The following is a 14,906-nucleotide window of genomic DNA, read 5'->3' as shown; positions in this document are numbered from 1 at the left end:
CAGGGAACGCGGCGGGGCGGGGCGGGGGCCGTTTCCCATCGGGCCTTGCGGCGGCGCGGGCCGCGGGCATGAGGTAAAGGCGGGAGGGGCGGGGGCGCGCGGCAGGAAGCGCGGCGGCGGCGAGCGGAGCGCAGCGAGCCCGGGCCCATGGCGGACACCAAGGTGCGGGAGCGCGGCTCTGTGGCGGCTAACGGGCGGGCTCAGGGGGAGCGGGGGGCGCTGAGGGGCATATAGGGGAGGTCGGGGGGATGGGAAGGGGGCAGTGGGGTGGGGGAGGGGAGTAACGGAATCAGGTGGGGGCGAGGCCTGAGGGAGGCCGCGGCCTCAGCTCCCCCCCCCCCCCCCCCGCGCTCCCTCACGCTCGGAGGCCGCGGCCTCCCTCAGGGGCCGCCTGGGTGCTGAGGGGAGAGGAGCCCCGCCGCCCCCCCCCCCCCCCCCCCCCCCCCCTTAATCCCCTCTCAGTGAAGGGGGAGCAGCCCCTGTGCTGCGGGCCTGTCGCGGCGGGCCCGGGCCTGCCGTTGTAACGGGCGCCGCTCGCACGTGGCCGCCGCCAGGGCCTGGCCTGGCGCCGAGCGGCCGCTGCTCCTCGGCCCGGCCCCGTCGGCGGGAGCTGGGGCCGGCTGCTGCCCCGCGGGGCCTGCCCGAGCCTGCGGCTCCCGTCCCGCCTGGGCTGGCTGGGTTCTGGCTATCAGGAGTCATTTACAGCGCTTTTTGTTCCCTCACCCCCTTTTTTTTTTTTTTCCTTTTTGTTACCCAAACAGCAACAACAAAACAGCCCCATCGGGTCCCTTCACCTGAGCTAACCGCGTGCGGCCTCATTACGCTTGCGGATGAAATCCCCTCGCAGGCTGCGCCGGGGGTGGCTGCCGTTTGTGGCTGCCGTTTGTGCGGCAGCCGCACGCTGAGGGATTCCGAAGCTCGGAGAACGTTAGGGCCGGTTCCCCAGCAACCAGATGGGAAGTCTCGTCTTGGCCATTTACCCGTTAAAGCTCCCCCAAAGAGCGTAGTCGTAAAGGAAAAAAATGATTTCGTGACTGTTGCAACAGTGCTTCAAAAACACCTCAGATTGTTGGGAATTCTAATACATAAGATGAGAATAATGAACTTACACTGCCTTTCTGGATGTAAAATGTCTCTTAAGCTGCAGTACTTGTTTTTTGGTTTTTTTTTGCTGTTTTTTTTCCCCTCAGTAGTGATAGGTCATTAGCCACTAAGCAGCACTAGTGTATTAGAAGCATAAAACACATTCAGCAGGAAAAATAATTGGTGAAACTTTTCCATTACCAGAAGCTAGTGGGTAGAACTAAAATGTCTAGTTCTGCAAGACCCCTTTTTTCTTAGTATAATTGTATGTTGACCTTAAAGCAATTCATTTTCATCTACAACTTTGGTTTATTGTTACAAGGTATTTCAGTTACTAATTTTTAATCACTGAGTAGTCTTGAATTAAAGTATATAACAAATTTTTCTGGTTTTTTTCCCCATCTCCCCTCTCCAGGAAACCCATGAGGAGCACGATACTTCTACTGAAAATGCAGATGATTCTAACCATGATCCTCAGTTTGAGCCCATAGTTTCCCTTCCTGAGCAAGAAATAAAAACTCTGGAAGAGGATGAGGAAGAGCTCTTTAAGATGTAAGTAGAATATTTCTGTGTATTATCTAGCTGGTTATTAGACTTTAACTTGAATGTGTTATGAAAAAGCTGGTTAACTGGTTAGGAATAAGGTAGGCTGGTATTTACTGTGGTGACAGAGATTGAGTTGGGGAATGATTGACAATAATGCCGCAGGAAACTGAATAAGGTCTGGAACAGTGCAAAGGAGCTGATACTACGACTCTGTCTTTAATATGGTTTTGTTTAGCCTAAAAGAAAGCATTAACTTGGATAATAATCTGTGGTGTGATGGTGTGTAATCACAGTATAAAACAAATAAGAGAGAAAAGGATCTCTTTTTGAATGCTGGTTGTTCTGGTAGCTAAAACTGGAGGAGTTACGTAGTGCCATTTGGGCTTAGAAGGAATGACTTGCTTTGGACAACAGTAGTTCATCTGCATCAGAGCCTATATTAGAAGTCTAACATCTGCCACCTTCTCTTGAAGAATCTTTTTAATTACAAGCCCTGTCCCTTCTTCTTGTATAGAGAAGTAGAACACTAAGCTTCTTCCTGAACATTTCTTTAGTGACCACTAACTTCTGCTTGCAGCAAAGACTGCACTTCTGAAGTTCTTAAATTGTGTCTCCATATTGATGCTTCCTTGCTACATCCAGAAGACCAATGTAGAATTTGTGCTTTTATCTGAGATGTAACTATTTGGAATTAGTGTTGCTTGGGCAAGAGGATAGATACATTTTATCCTGTAGTGTGAGCAGGTGCTTCTTTTCATGTTAGCAGTGTCTTAAGCTCTTCAGGCTCTCTCTCTAAGGTCAGTGTTGACTAACCTCCCAAACTATTGCTGTTTCTTCTTTGGTACACACACTGCCATCTTGGAAAATTAAAGAATGAAGTTCTGAAGCAGGTATGTTGCACTGCAGTGCAGCACTAAGTTTCTTTTATTCTAACTTGAAGAATAGCAATAGCTAGAGGTTTGGAGATGAAGGGGAATGAGTGGCTCTGGAGGGTGAGGCACTTTGTTAACCATAGATCAAACACTGGGCTTGGAATTATACAAGAGTCTTAGTCTTGATATAGCTGTTTGATTGCTACAGCCAACCAGCTGTATTCTTCATTCAAGCAATTGTTTCCTAATATTTACCTAGAAATGGTAGCTATAGCAAAGCCTGTTAATTATTCATTAATTTAAAAGATTATGTACACCAGGTATGTTTATCATCCTCCCCAAAAGTGTGTTCAGGACATAACAAAGTACAGTGCATGTTATGTATTTCCTAATGGCTTGTTATTAACCTTGAATATATAATATCAGTTTCTAATGTTACATGCTGAATAAAAGCCGGGGTAAAAAAAAAAAACGTGTTGCTTTAGAAAAAAAATCCACTGTATTGTACAATTGAGCATGTTTCAATAAATGTTCCTACATACAGGCTAACTTCTGAAATTCTCTCTTCTTTAAGGCGAGCAAAACTTTTCCGATTTGCGTCTGAGAATGACCTACCAGAATGGAAAGAACGAGGAACTGGTGATGTAAAACTCCTGAAACACAAGGAGAAGGGAACAATTCGCCTCCTCATGAGGAGGGATAAAACCCTAAAAATCTGTGCAAACCATTACAGTATGTTATATGTTATATTTGCCTTTTTTTTGAAAAAGCCTGGTGAAGCTTCATACACTGAAGGTTAAGAGCCCAGTGGCTTTTTAGTAGCAGCTAGAGAATTGCTGCATCTTAAAGCAAATGTCTAACTTATATTACTGTAAATATAGTCATGTCTTGCTCTGTGCACAAGACTGCAAGTATCAAAACCATGAGCGCTTACTTTTATTAGTGTAAGGAAGCTGTAGTTGGGTTTGGGAACAGCCTGCAGAGCTGACACTGAAAGTGTTACTCTTTCTTTCTTTAGACTAATGGTGTTCTAAAGACACTTAAGTTTATCTTGAGTAGACGGACAATCTGTTTGCTTACTTTCTCATTCTTTTATGAAAACAAGCCAGAACATACATTCCTTATAATGAACAATATTGAGGCCTCCACTTTCTGCATTCATTTAAAAACAAAATATTGAGAGCAATTGTAATAATTTAGTATCCTGAGTTAAATGGCTGAAATGGTAGAAACAATACTTCACCATTTGAAGGCAGATGCTGAGGTGCTAAACTTGTCTGGCTGCCTTTCTCTGCTAGTGAAGCAGACTGAAATGAAAGGGGTACATTCAGCTGATTTATTCAAAAAGAATATGTATTGAGAGCTGATGGAGCAGGAGGGGTTTGTTCCTTTGATTCTTTTTGAATAAAAACAAAAATGAAGTGAAACTAAATTTGAAAGTCAATTTAGCAACAAGTAAACCAATTTGGTAATGCTTCATGTTACCTGATTGCTTTGGTAGTACGCAGGTTTATATAAAGGTGTCTGTGGAGTTAACTTACATTTAGGTAAGTTTGAAGTACTTGTTTAATGTAACTTAATACAAATCTGTAGTCAGAAACAACTATTATTTTCTTTGGGCAAATCTTTTCAGAAGGTCAGACTTCAGAGAACTCAGGTGTTCCTGTGTAGTAAAAATGGTTAATAGAAAAGCAGCATAGTCAGCAACCAATAGGAATAAACCCTTTGCTTAGGAAAAGAACTGTTGCATGTGCGCAAAACTGTTCATAATTGGCAAATCTATAGTGTCCATGTAATCAATTTTTTTCCTGGAAAAACTGCTTGCAGTATAGATTTCTTTACTGAATTTATGGCGATTCACATACAGACAAAAGGACTATTTTCATTTATGCAAACATTAAGTGAAACAAAACGTAATCCCATCTCTAAATTAAAAAATGCAAGGGAATGAGTTGACTATCTTCAGATTTTCAGACATGGGTAGTATGTTATTTTCAGTGGGCAGAAGAATACTGTTTTTCTATCTGTGTGCCTTTTCATAAACTATTTGACTGTTTCTCAGAGTTGTGCTTAGTGTCTGCATCTCTTACAGTACAGCAGTCATCTTTTAAAACAGAATTGAATCAAACTCCATTTCTTAACTAAATAATGGTGAATCCACCATTCTTTTATATAGTAATGGTGTTGCATCATTTTATTTGAGGATGTAAAGAAAATTATATTGGACACTGTTTTCTATGTATCAAAAAGTATTTTTTTGTAAAGTGCTTTACATAAGCATCACAGTCAGCTGTCCATAAGATGTACGGAGGCTGGTGTGGAAAACATTTACTATTATGTTCTGTACCACTTTAATGCTTGCTTTTCAGTCACACCCTTAATGGAACTGAAGCCTAATGCTGGAAGCGACAGGGCATGGGTCTGGAACACACATGCTGACTTTGCAGATGAAAGCCCCAAGCCTGAACTTCTGGCAATCCGTTTTTTAAATGCGGAAAGTAAGTGGACTGGTGCTGAACTTGTGTTGATTGTATGCTGTATGTTACGATACAGGTCCAAACACTACTGTAAACCTCTGTTGTACATAAAGCATAACTTAGCGCTGCACAGTAGCATTAGCTAATTACTGCTTTAACTGAGAGAAGTCAGTTAATCATTTCACCAAATGTACTGACATAAAGTATAATAATTAGATCCTGAGTAATAGTTACAGAGCTTTATGCTCTAGGAAACTTTTTTAACTTAAGTCATTTCATGCAAGTGTAATGCTAGTTACAGTAAAACTAAAAGCAGTAATGCTGTGGGGGTAGAGTTTAGTACATGCAGCTTGTTTTCATTTGTCTCAGTTGCTCAGTTCTAGTTAAGACTCCATTCTTGTGTTAGAAGCAAGGAAAGGAAATACTGACCTGAGATGTGGTCCATCTGTCTTAGCGGAAGATACTTTTATAAAATAAAGGATGTAGCATCTTAGTTTTGATTAAATGGAATGTTTGGTTAATTAAATCAAATGTGACTCTCATACTGGTTGGGGTTTTTTTTTCTGGAGTGACTATGCTGACTACCAGAATAGAGTTGGTCCCTAATTACATGTGGATCAGCTAGTAGGGCTGAGTGCCACTGCAGCTTTTCCAGCTTTTTGGGATGATTCAAGGAGTACTTTCATTTTCCTTTTTTCAAGAGGGGAAAAAAAAGAAAAATACTGTTGCCTTACTACCTACCACACAAGTAGTTAGTGTACTAGCCACCTTTTCTTTCTGTATGCTAGATGGGTAATAAAGTAGCTCTGTATTTTGAAATGCACCCTTTCTAGTCCAGCATATTTTATATAGTAGTGCAATCAGCTTGGCTTTTACCTCTTGCTTGGTGTCAAACTTCTATGTATAGGCTGACCTTTTTAATGTTGATAGTGTACCAAGGCTATATGGAAATGTTGTGAGAGAAATACTATCTTGTTTGCATACCCATGGGATGGATTTGCCTGCATCAAGGAAGAATTTAGTAGATCTCATTGCTTGCTTTCTTTTCCTCAAGTCTCTAGTATATTGTTTAGCCACACAAAAATGTGGTCCACCTGCTTAGTGCTTGCTTCTTAACCAAATGTGAAATGAAAAGGTTTGGGTAATTATTTGCCTATCTTTGCAAAGTCTTTCCCTCTCCTTTTCAGTAGAGGTTGTATAGGTTATTAATGGTATTGTCTTCTGTATTGATAGAGTTGTCCTCTGTGTGTTTACCCTTTGCAGTACTGACTAAGCAAATAACAGGTGAACAGGCATAAATGTACCCTTCATGTATCTTTTCTTTAAGCATCTCAAAAAGAGTTAATATTTTCCTGAGCTAGTTTCATGGTGGCTTCTGAATTTACTGTGAGGCAACAGTGACCTCATGTGGTCAGTAGTACCAAGCTGACATACCATGTTACCATTTTTATAGTTCTGGTGTTGGAAAGTACCTTGACTGATCAGCTTTTGTCTCTCATTGCTTGTTTTATTTTTGTATAAACATTATTTATTGTAGCTTGATTAAGCAACTTAGACATATGAGGAATCTGTGCTTCCCTAGCTACAGTAATCGGGAGCAATTTAAGTCCAGGTCTTTGGGTATTGAATCTGAATACTAATAGGCTTTATCTTCAGTACTTAATGCTGAGGCCATAAGTTATGGTACAGATCTGAAGTTCTTCTGGGGTGTAACATAGTGAAGATGGAGGGTAGTTCAAGGCTAAACCTCAGTCTTCTGCACAGTCATATTAGCAGTCTGTCATCCTTATTTTTAAAGGGCAGGGATAGCTGGACTACAGAACAGCTCTTTCTGGAGTCTTGTGTTAAATATTTCCAAGGTGCAATATAGGAGGCTGTATTAGACTTGCTCAAGACAAACTGCTTCTGCACAAAGATGGGATTGGAGAACTTTGCACAGCACTCTGATTTTAAACTAGGTCACTTTATAAGTGCCTGCAAGTTTTGTTTATGCAAAACTTCTGATTTTGAGAATGAATACTTCTCAAGTCTATGTTACAAGGAGATAAAGCTAATAAATATTGTCTTTACTGAAACAGATGCACAGAAATTCAAGGCCAAGTTTGAAGAATGCAGGAATGAAGTAGACAAGAGAGCAAAGAAAGGTAAGGTTAAGTCTTAAGTATTGTACTATGCCACTCTTTTTGAGTGCTTATAGCCCCCTGGAGTATCATTGTGCTTGAGCAGACTCACTCTGTACCGAACTGCAGGCTTCAGTTCAGGTGCTTTTTCTGTCTGCGAGAGTAGTAGTTCACAGGCATGACAAATGCCTTCTTTTTTTTGTAGAAGGCTGTTACAATTGCTTTTGGGACATAGATTTTTTTGGAACTGCTAGTAAAGAAGCATTTCTGGTTCACAGTACACAAGTAAACTGTGAGCACTGCAACCACAGTGGTGTTTCCTTCCAGTTTACTTGTGAAATTTCTGGGAGGGAATCATGAAAGCAGGATACTCTGTTCTTATAATTGTTAATGTAAATGAAGCTGTAGCATTTCTTCACAGGTCTTTTCTATTTAACAGCTTAATTCATTGCATTTTGTAGCTCTCTGTGACAAGACAGCTTACCTTGTAAAATAAACATTTCCATCTTCCTAAAGTACAGATTACAAGCAGTCTGCAGTCAATGCTCCTGATATTTACATGAGCATTTTTCAGTCTTAAGAACTTCCTGTCTGTCTCAGTTTCAAATTGGGGAAACTTGGGTTTCATAAGGATGTCTTTAATTTAAGATCAGCAAAAGCTAGGGACTTAAGACATCTACTTGACTGGATGTTGTGTGGGGTCTGTTACTAGTAGCATCAAAGCAGACCAAATGTTACATGTTTCTCTGTCACTATGATTACACACTAGCATCAGCGGTATCTACCAAAGGAGAAGAAACAGAATAAATCATTCCATTGATCAGTAAAGAACTTCTTTGCTTTTGTTCTTATTCTAAATACCAGCCATCTCTCTCCTCCATACCCTCCTTATCCTCTGCTTCTACTTCCCCTGTTATAGGAAAATTGACTGCTGCCTGTATGTAACTTTTTTGTCATTGATCTCTTAGCAGGCACAGACAAAAATGATAGCGCTGACAAAGTTGCTGAAAAACTAGAAGAGCTTTCTGTAAAGGAAGAGAGCAAAGAAGCTGAGAAGAAAGAGACCAAGGAAAAAAATGAAGAAAAGCAATAAATCATCCTGGGCCTTGCAGTTTTTCCTTTATAATTTTTTTCTTCCTTTTTTCTTTTTTTTTTAATTTTTATTTTTACAAGGGACTTTATAAGGAACTGAATTCAGTGTTCAGGTTGTTTTTTCTAAGCTTTTGCCCTTTTGAAGATGTCTTCAGAAAATCCATTCCCCAGTCATGAAAATGTACTGTGCTAACTTTCTTTTCCATAGTGGAAACACTTATTTATGGTCATCCAAAAGAGTGAATAAAACAAACTTGAAACAGCATCAGAGGACAGAACTGAGTTTTCTATATACTTTAAAGGCTTATGAATACATTTGTTCCATTGGGTGTTGATATTCATATCATCATACCTGTGGATTGACTAGGTTCACAGACTTTACCAAGAGGGAAGATTAAGACGGCATACGTGTTTTTTTTATGGCTTCTGAAACTGTAATGTAACAGACCTTTCACACCCTTTCCTGCTGTGTGTTCCTGAGCAGGGATTGTACCTGTGTTTCTTGAAATACAGCAGACTTGTGGCATCAGCTGATAGAGCATTTCTGTCACGCTATTACTGATGTTTCATTAGACAGGGAAAACAAAGGTGGGGGAAGAAATGTATTATGTGAGACCTGAGTAGCATTTTCCTTTTACGAAACAAAATTTCACCCCTGCTGCTTATGAAAGTAGTTAATATTAAAAACACTTGAGTCTAGCACAAAGTTGTAGCTGTCATCCCAGATCTTCCATGATGTGCTTCTGGCTGACTGAAGGCAGTACTGGTCTCTTACACTAAGGCATATACAAAGGAGTTTGAGTACCTTGCTGTGTGTCAGCACATAACAGTTAAACTCTAATTATAAGCTTTTTTTTAAAGGCCTTGGAGCTTACGTTGTTTTTTAAAAATTGGAGTGGTTATTAACTTGTAAGATGTGTGGTGGGAGGCTGTCCCTCTTGAAGGGAGGAGTTCTGGCATTCAGTTAAGTCAATTAATTGTGTTGTACACATTTGAGGGTCAATTTTCTTGCCAATAATGGGCAAATTGATCAAATCTCTTCCCGCGAGCATTTACTGTTTGTCTGGTTTCAAGTTACTGCTAGAGAGTAGAAGAAATTATAGCAAGTGATAAAATCAACACAATGTAAGTCTCATAGATTGAGTTTTGTTGTTAACCACTAATACAAGGATAGCATTAGATAGCAGTGGAATTCTCTATTACCGTTCCCACAATTATGAAAACTGGACAAAACTTGCTAAACTTCTTATGATACTACTATCAGATAGCAAGACCATTTTATCTTAATTAAAAGGCTCTCTAAGTAGATCAGACTTTGCAATCAACCTGAGGAAAATATAGTTTAAAAAAATCTTGTATTTCATCTTAGCACTGCCTTTCGATGCTACCATGAACTAGTCTTAAGTCTGGAACTGTAATTAAGGTACTCACTTCATTCAAAGTAATTCCTTTGGTGTTGTGCATGTTCCACTTCAAGTACGGCAGATATCAAAAGTCTCTTAATTAACGAAGATGGTTGAAAGGAAAAAAAATGTTCTTTAGTGTTTCTGGTTTGGAAATAAGACAAAGTTCTTCTGAATACTTACCATTTGAATGTAGAAGCCAAATCTTTATCCATGAGTCACTGTAAATTCTCTGATCTGATAATGTCAAACAGTGTGTCTAAATTGATAGAAATGACATTTAAAAACTTCAAAATAAATTTAAATTTTCATTTAAAGGATTTGCTTTTTATTTAAAGTTAACTCTTACTGGGAATGTATTTTTACATTTGCCAGGGGCAAACTGTGGTGGAAGCTACAAAATGTATGTGTTTGATTTCACTATCAAATCTTGTGCAGAAGGCAGGAGGAAACAATTTGTTTAACGTTAATACTGACAATGCTGCTTAATTTTATTACCTTCTTTCTCCTTCCCTCCCCCTTTTTCACTTATTCATGCATACTTAATTGATTTCAAGACATTTCCCTTCCTGTTTAGGTTAACTGATCCATGTTTACAGTTCATGGATTACAGTCATCCTTACTGCGAGTCTGCAATCTCCAGGAGCCAAGTTATGAGGACCAGTAAGTAAAATACTTCCTCTGGATAGCGTTTGGCTGAAGAATGTGTCAGTCTTCTAAACTGAAGACTGGCTAGTCAATGTTCTGATCATTTAGAAGCCATAGGTGTGCTGCGCTACAAATTAAAAAGTAGTAAGTACTTTAAAAGTTAATCTTAGTGAAGTAAGGTTTTTAAGTCATTCTAATAATGAAGTTTCATGTGTACATGCCACAAGTTTCCAAGAGATGCCCTCAAAATGTTTTTATAGCTTTCTGTACACTGAGTATTGTAGAGTTCTATTTGATATGTCCTGTTCACCACCCCCCTTCCAGTAGTCACTAGATACTAAGCATTCATGCTTTCCCATCTTCACTGTGGTATTCTCAAGACAACAGAATCTGGCCTGTCTCTTTGGACAATAGGGAATCTTAAAATAATAAACTTGGCTCCAAAGTGGAAATAGTGCTTTGACAAAAAGGTAGGCTTGTAATGTAGAAATTCTTTTATGAATTTATAGGCAACTACAACTGCCATATGCTAGTTTTTAAAATAGCAGTAACCAATATGATTTAAATATCTGAACCTGTTTGAAGGTGTTGTCATACAAAGAATGGATCCTGCGAAACTTTACATTGTTCGGACAGTACAGAAATCCAGTGAATCTTTAAATAATTTCTGCACCTTATCAAGGTGTATTGGGACTTTTTTCATCAACCTGGAATCAAGGCTATTTGAAGGCTATTTTACAAGGCTGTGGTACTTTGTGGAACAAACAATGTTGTTCACTAATTTCCCTTTTGCACCCTGCGAGGCAAGGTAACTCCTAGCATGCTTAAATGTAGACAAAAATCATGGGGAGTTAGTTGTGTTAAGGTAGCCAGTTAGAGAATTTTTAAGCACTTCTATAACTGAAAGGTTACTGGGAATATGACAAATCTTACAGAAAGTGCAAGTGAAACTTTTTAGGAGGCTTTAATGTGTTTTTAATAAAACTGGAAACTATAATGAGATTAGTGAAGTATTGTCAGGTGCTAAATTCTGTAGCTTGTACCAATTCTTCTTGCTTCAAGTGCAAAAAGATGTAATCTAGCCAGGCTTAATAAAAGATGAAATGTAGCCAGGCTTAATAACCCAGCCTTTGTTGGTACTAATGGTTTTATGTAGAAAAATGGATGGATGAATGTCTGAGGACACCTGAATGAAGAATTTAACTTAAAAATAGTAGTTTTTAATGCTCATCAAAAAATATTATATACTTAACAGGTAGTTAGTCTTAAAAACAGACTTAAGTTTATTATTATAAAAACAAATTCGAGGTAGTTCTCTATAAATCCTACATTATTCTGAAGACTACACTTTTTTCTTCAGGAGTAGGATTGCATTAATGATACAATGTGTCTCATTCACAAGTTTCCAACAACTCCAATTTGCTGTATTTTAACACTGTAAATGATAATTTTCCGGTGCAATAAGGTAGCTTGTATCAAATACATTTGCTATGACACCAAAACCTCAGAAAATTAAGATTCTTCTCAACACTAAGCAGGCATGAGAATGTTGTGGATTATTTTTGATGCAACATGCTCAAGAAATGCTTGTATTTTACATACAAGACTACGAGTCTGAGCAGTTGGTCCAATTTTGTTCTAAATGTCTTGAAACTGACTTGAATAAAAATAGAAAGAATTAAGTGGAAAAAATGAGGGATTACTTTGTACATATATCTTCACCATGGAAAGAACTGTGATGGGGATGTGCCCAAGATGACAAAAAGGGATGAGGTCTGGAGACAGACCAGCTCTCTTCTCACTCTGTGTAGATGGTGGGGAAGTATTTGGTTCGGAAAGTATCCCTAGCCTGGGCTGCCTTTCTTGCCTCTGAGGCAGCACCTGCAGCTCAGACCAGCTGTACAGCAGTAGTGTGGATTTCCTGGTTTGAGAATCCATCAGGTCCAGAAGGTGGATGCTGTGCTTTATGGCTAATGAGTCATGATGAACTCTGACATCCCACAACAGAAATGCTGTGCCTTCTGCTGCTTCATGTTCCAATGTGTTCACTTGAATAACTGAATGGAAATGTTAAATGTTAGTATAAACTTTTTTTGAAAAAGCTATCCAATTTGAAGTTTAGAGAACTCCATTTGGTATTTTACTTATATTGAATAATTGCAACTATTTGCGTAAATACTGAGATGGGGGAGATTATAAAACTGACATTATTTTGATCTCCTGTACGGGTTGTCAGCAGCTTCCAATGTGATTATTAAAAACAAAACCTCTCTCCAATCCATCTGAAATGGAAGGCTTCATAGCCTGCATTTATGTACTTCTGTTCCCAGTATGCCTGTGTATTCTGGCTGGTCATGCTTGTTTCTAGCAAGCTATATTTTCTAAGCTGTATATGGCAGCTAGTGTCTTAATTTTTGACTAGTCAAACTGATTTCAAAGTGTCTTTTAAGTTGTTGAAATCTTATATGTGTGAACTTGCAGGAGTTAATTGGTGAGGTGTTTGTAAAAGTGTGTTTTTTTGTTTTAACTCTTGCCTTTATGATGGTTTCTGTAGGATTTAAAATTCTTCCCAATTAGTTTTAGCTAAAATTACTCTTGCTTTAAAATAAGAATAAGAGGGATGATCCAGTCCTTCGCTAACCCTGACTAAATCTTTGACAATATATCATTTTCAGAGTCAGGAGATAATGAAAACTAGCTGCAACAGATCAGAATTATTTTGCTTGATGAAGAGAAGTTTGAAGTAATCAGCTGTAGAGTGGATTGTACATGTAAGTGATTTCTCAGACTATAGTTTAAGTGAAAACAAGATGCCCTCTCAAATGAGAAGCTTGTACAATTGCTTAATAAGGAAATCTTCAAGTTGTGAAAATGGACAAGCACGGGAGAAAAAAACTCCTTATATTTAGAGCTGGATAGTTATTAGTATCTACAGCTATAGGTATCTTAGGGATTTATAATCACTCGTGTATTTTTCCAATAGGCAAATTTAAGTATGGTGTGTTTTTGTCCACTTCTGCCACACTGGGCATTAGACACTTAAGACCTTTTCATATTTGAAAGACTTTCGAGTGTAAGTAGTTTGCTACAGTCTCCTAGTAAAAAGGCAACCTATGCTAGTTCCTTAAAGTATTTCTACTAAAAATAATTTTAAAAGTGTTAATAGTGAAGCTAGAGTTTGTGGTATATAGTTATGTTGTTAACCAACATAATGACAAATCTATTAAATAGAGAGATCAGTTTCTAGCACAATTCTGTGTTAGGTGTTATGTACTGCAAACATTTTTATTTTGCAGGTGTCTGCCAACTGGAAGTATTTCATAAGCATTGTACTCTTAACTTTGTTTTCAGCTATAAGTCCAGTTTTTTATTGTTGTCTATCAGTCTTCACTGCTAACTTATATCAGATAGCTCATTGTCGTGTAGATATTAACTGTTGTATCAAGATGTGCATTTTATTCCTGAGATAAGTTAATGATGTCACATGCTCTTGTCTATTCATACTGTCCTGGCTGTCTTCATTTCAAGCAGGTAAAAGTATATAGTTTTCTAATGTTATTTTTCCATAAAAGCAATTATAGCTATGTAAATATCAAAAAAGATGGTTTGGGTATTAAAATGATCAAATAGCTTGTATTCTTTGGAGGGTATTTCACAAGAATACCCTACTAGGTGTAATTAATGTTACATTGCTTCACATTATTGGTTTTAATATCTTAATTTCTTTGCTCGTATATGAATTATGGTTGGCTTTCTGAGTTTCAGCAGCATCATTTGGAGCAATATTCCATACTGGCAGAGGAGAATTACACTTTATAAATCGTTTTAAATGGGATAGTTTGTGAATCTTAAGCTGTTCAGATGCCTGTGTTATTCTGAGTAGCTCCTTGTGGGAATCGCATACGAACTGGTGTGTTGGTAAAGTAATCCAAATCTCATAATAACTGTAAGTTGACATGCCCCATCACTGCAGTTGGGAAGTGCATGTTATATGAGTTCTTCTATCCGATACATCTTAAGTGAATCCTATTCCATGGAAAATGGTGATGTGAGATTTCTGTTCAGGCTACTGATAATTTCTTGATAAATCTAGTACTAAATAAACTTGAACAACTAAATGAAAATGGTCATAATAAAGTTCCAGTGGGTAACGTAGTGGGCCTTGTTTGTACCCATAAAAAGTCTAGCCTTGCTTGGACGTCTTGCCTGCACTATGTTGTGCCTGGTGATCCTAATGTCCTCTGTTTTGGGCACTGTAAGTTTAAAAGAAAAACAGCATTTACTTAACACCTGATTGCTGAACCTTCACTGACCCTGAACACTTTGCAGATCACTGGTACTACACAAGCTGGCAAGTACATTTATTATGGTAGCAAGTCCAGTAAGAAAAGGAGAATGATTTATTCTGATCATTGTTTAATGACAACAGCTAATATGAGCTGGGAGCTAAATTGCCTAGTGACCAATAAAAGATGCCAGGGATTTTCAGTTCTTCAAGGTGTGCAAAATAAAAGGATTTTCTTAACTGTTTAGCTGCTTCCCAGCTAGCATTGATGCCATGATTTGGTATGAAAAGTGCATGGCAGTCAGGCTTTCCTGAAGCTTTCTCTGCCATGTGTTTCCTTTCGTGTTACCAGCTTTCAGAGCGTGTCTCCAACACAACTT

The 14,906-nt window shown here is 38.7% G+C and overlaps 1 protein-coding gene and 1 non-coding gene across 2 annotated transcripts; both read left to right on the top strand.

The window, feature by feature from the left end:
- The first annotated feature begins 22 nt into the window (after positions 1 to 22).
- On the top strand, positions 23 to 8,455 carry RANBP1 (RAN binding protein 1). The gene is made up of 6 exons (XM_066979154.1): positions 23 to 162; positions 1,499 to 1,635; positions 3,076 to 3,233; positions 4,871 to 4,999; positions 7,057 to 7,122; positions 8,067 to 8,455. Exons 1-6 carry the CDS (start codon positions 148 to 150, stop codon positions 8,189 to 8,191), a joined length of 630 nt encoding a protein of 209 aa, XP_066835255.1. The 5' UTR covers positions 23 to 147; the 3' UTR covers positions 8,192 to 8,455.
- LOC125182811 (small nucleolar RNA SNORA77) lies at positions 7,201 to 7,335 on the top strand. The gene has a single exon (XR_007163421.1). It is a non-coding gene; the product is annotated as a small nucleolar RNA SNORA77 (small nucleolar RNA).
- Positions 8,456 to 14,906: the final 6,451 nt, after the last annotated feature.

The sequence above is a fragment of the Anser cygnoides genome, chromosome 17 (genome assembly GCF_040182565.1).
Source record: "Anser cygnoides isolate HZ-2024a breed goose chromosome 17, Taihu_goose_T2T_genome, whole genome shotgun sequence".
Classification (NCBI taxonomy): Eukaryota; Metazoa; Chordata; class Aves; order Anseriformes; family Anatidae; genus Anser; species Anser cygnoides.
This window is presented reverse-complemented; position numbering and strand designations above follow the sequence as displayed.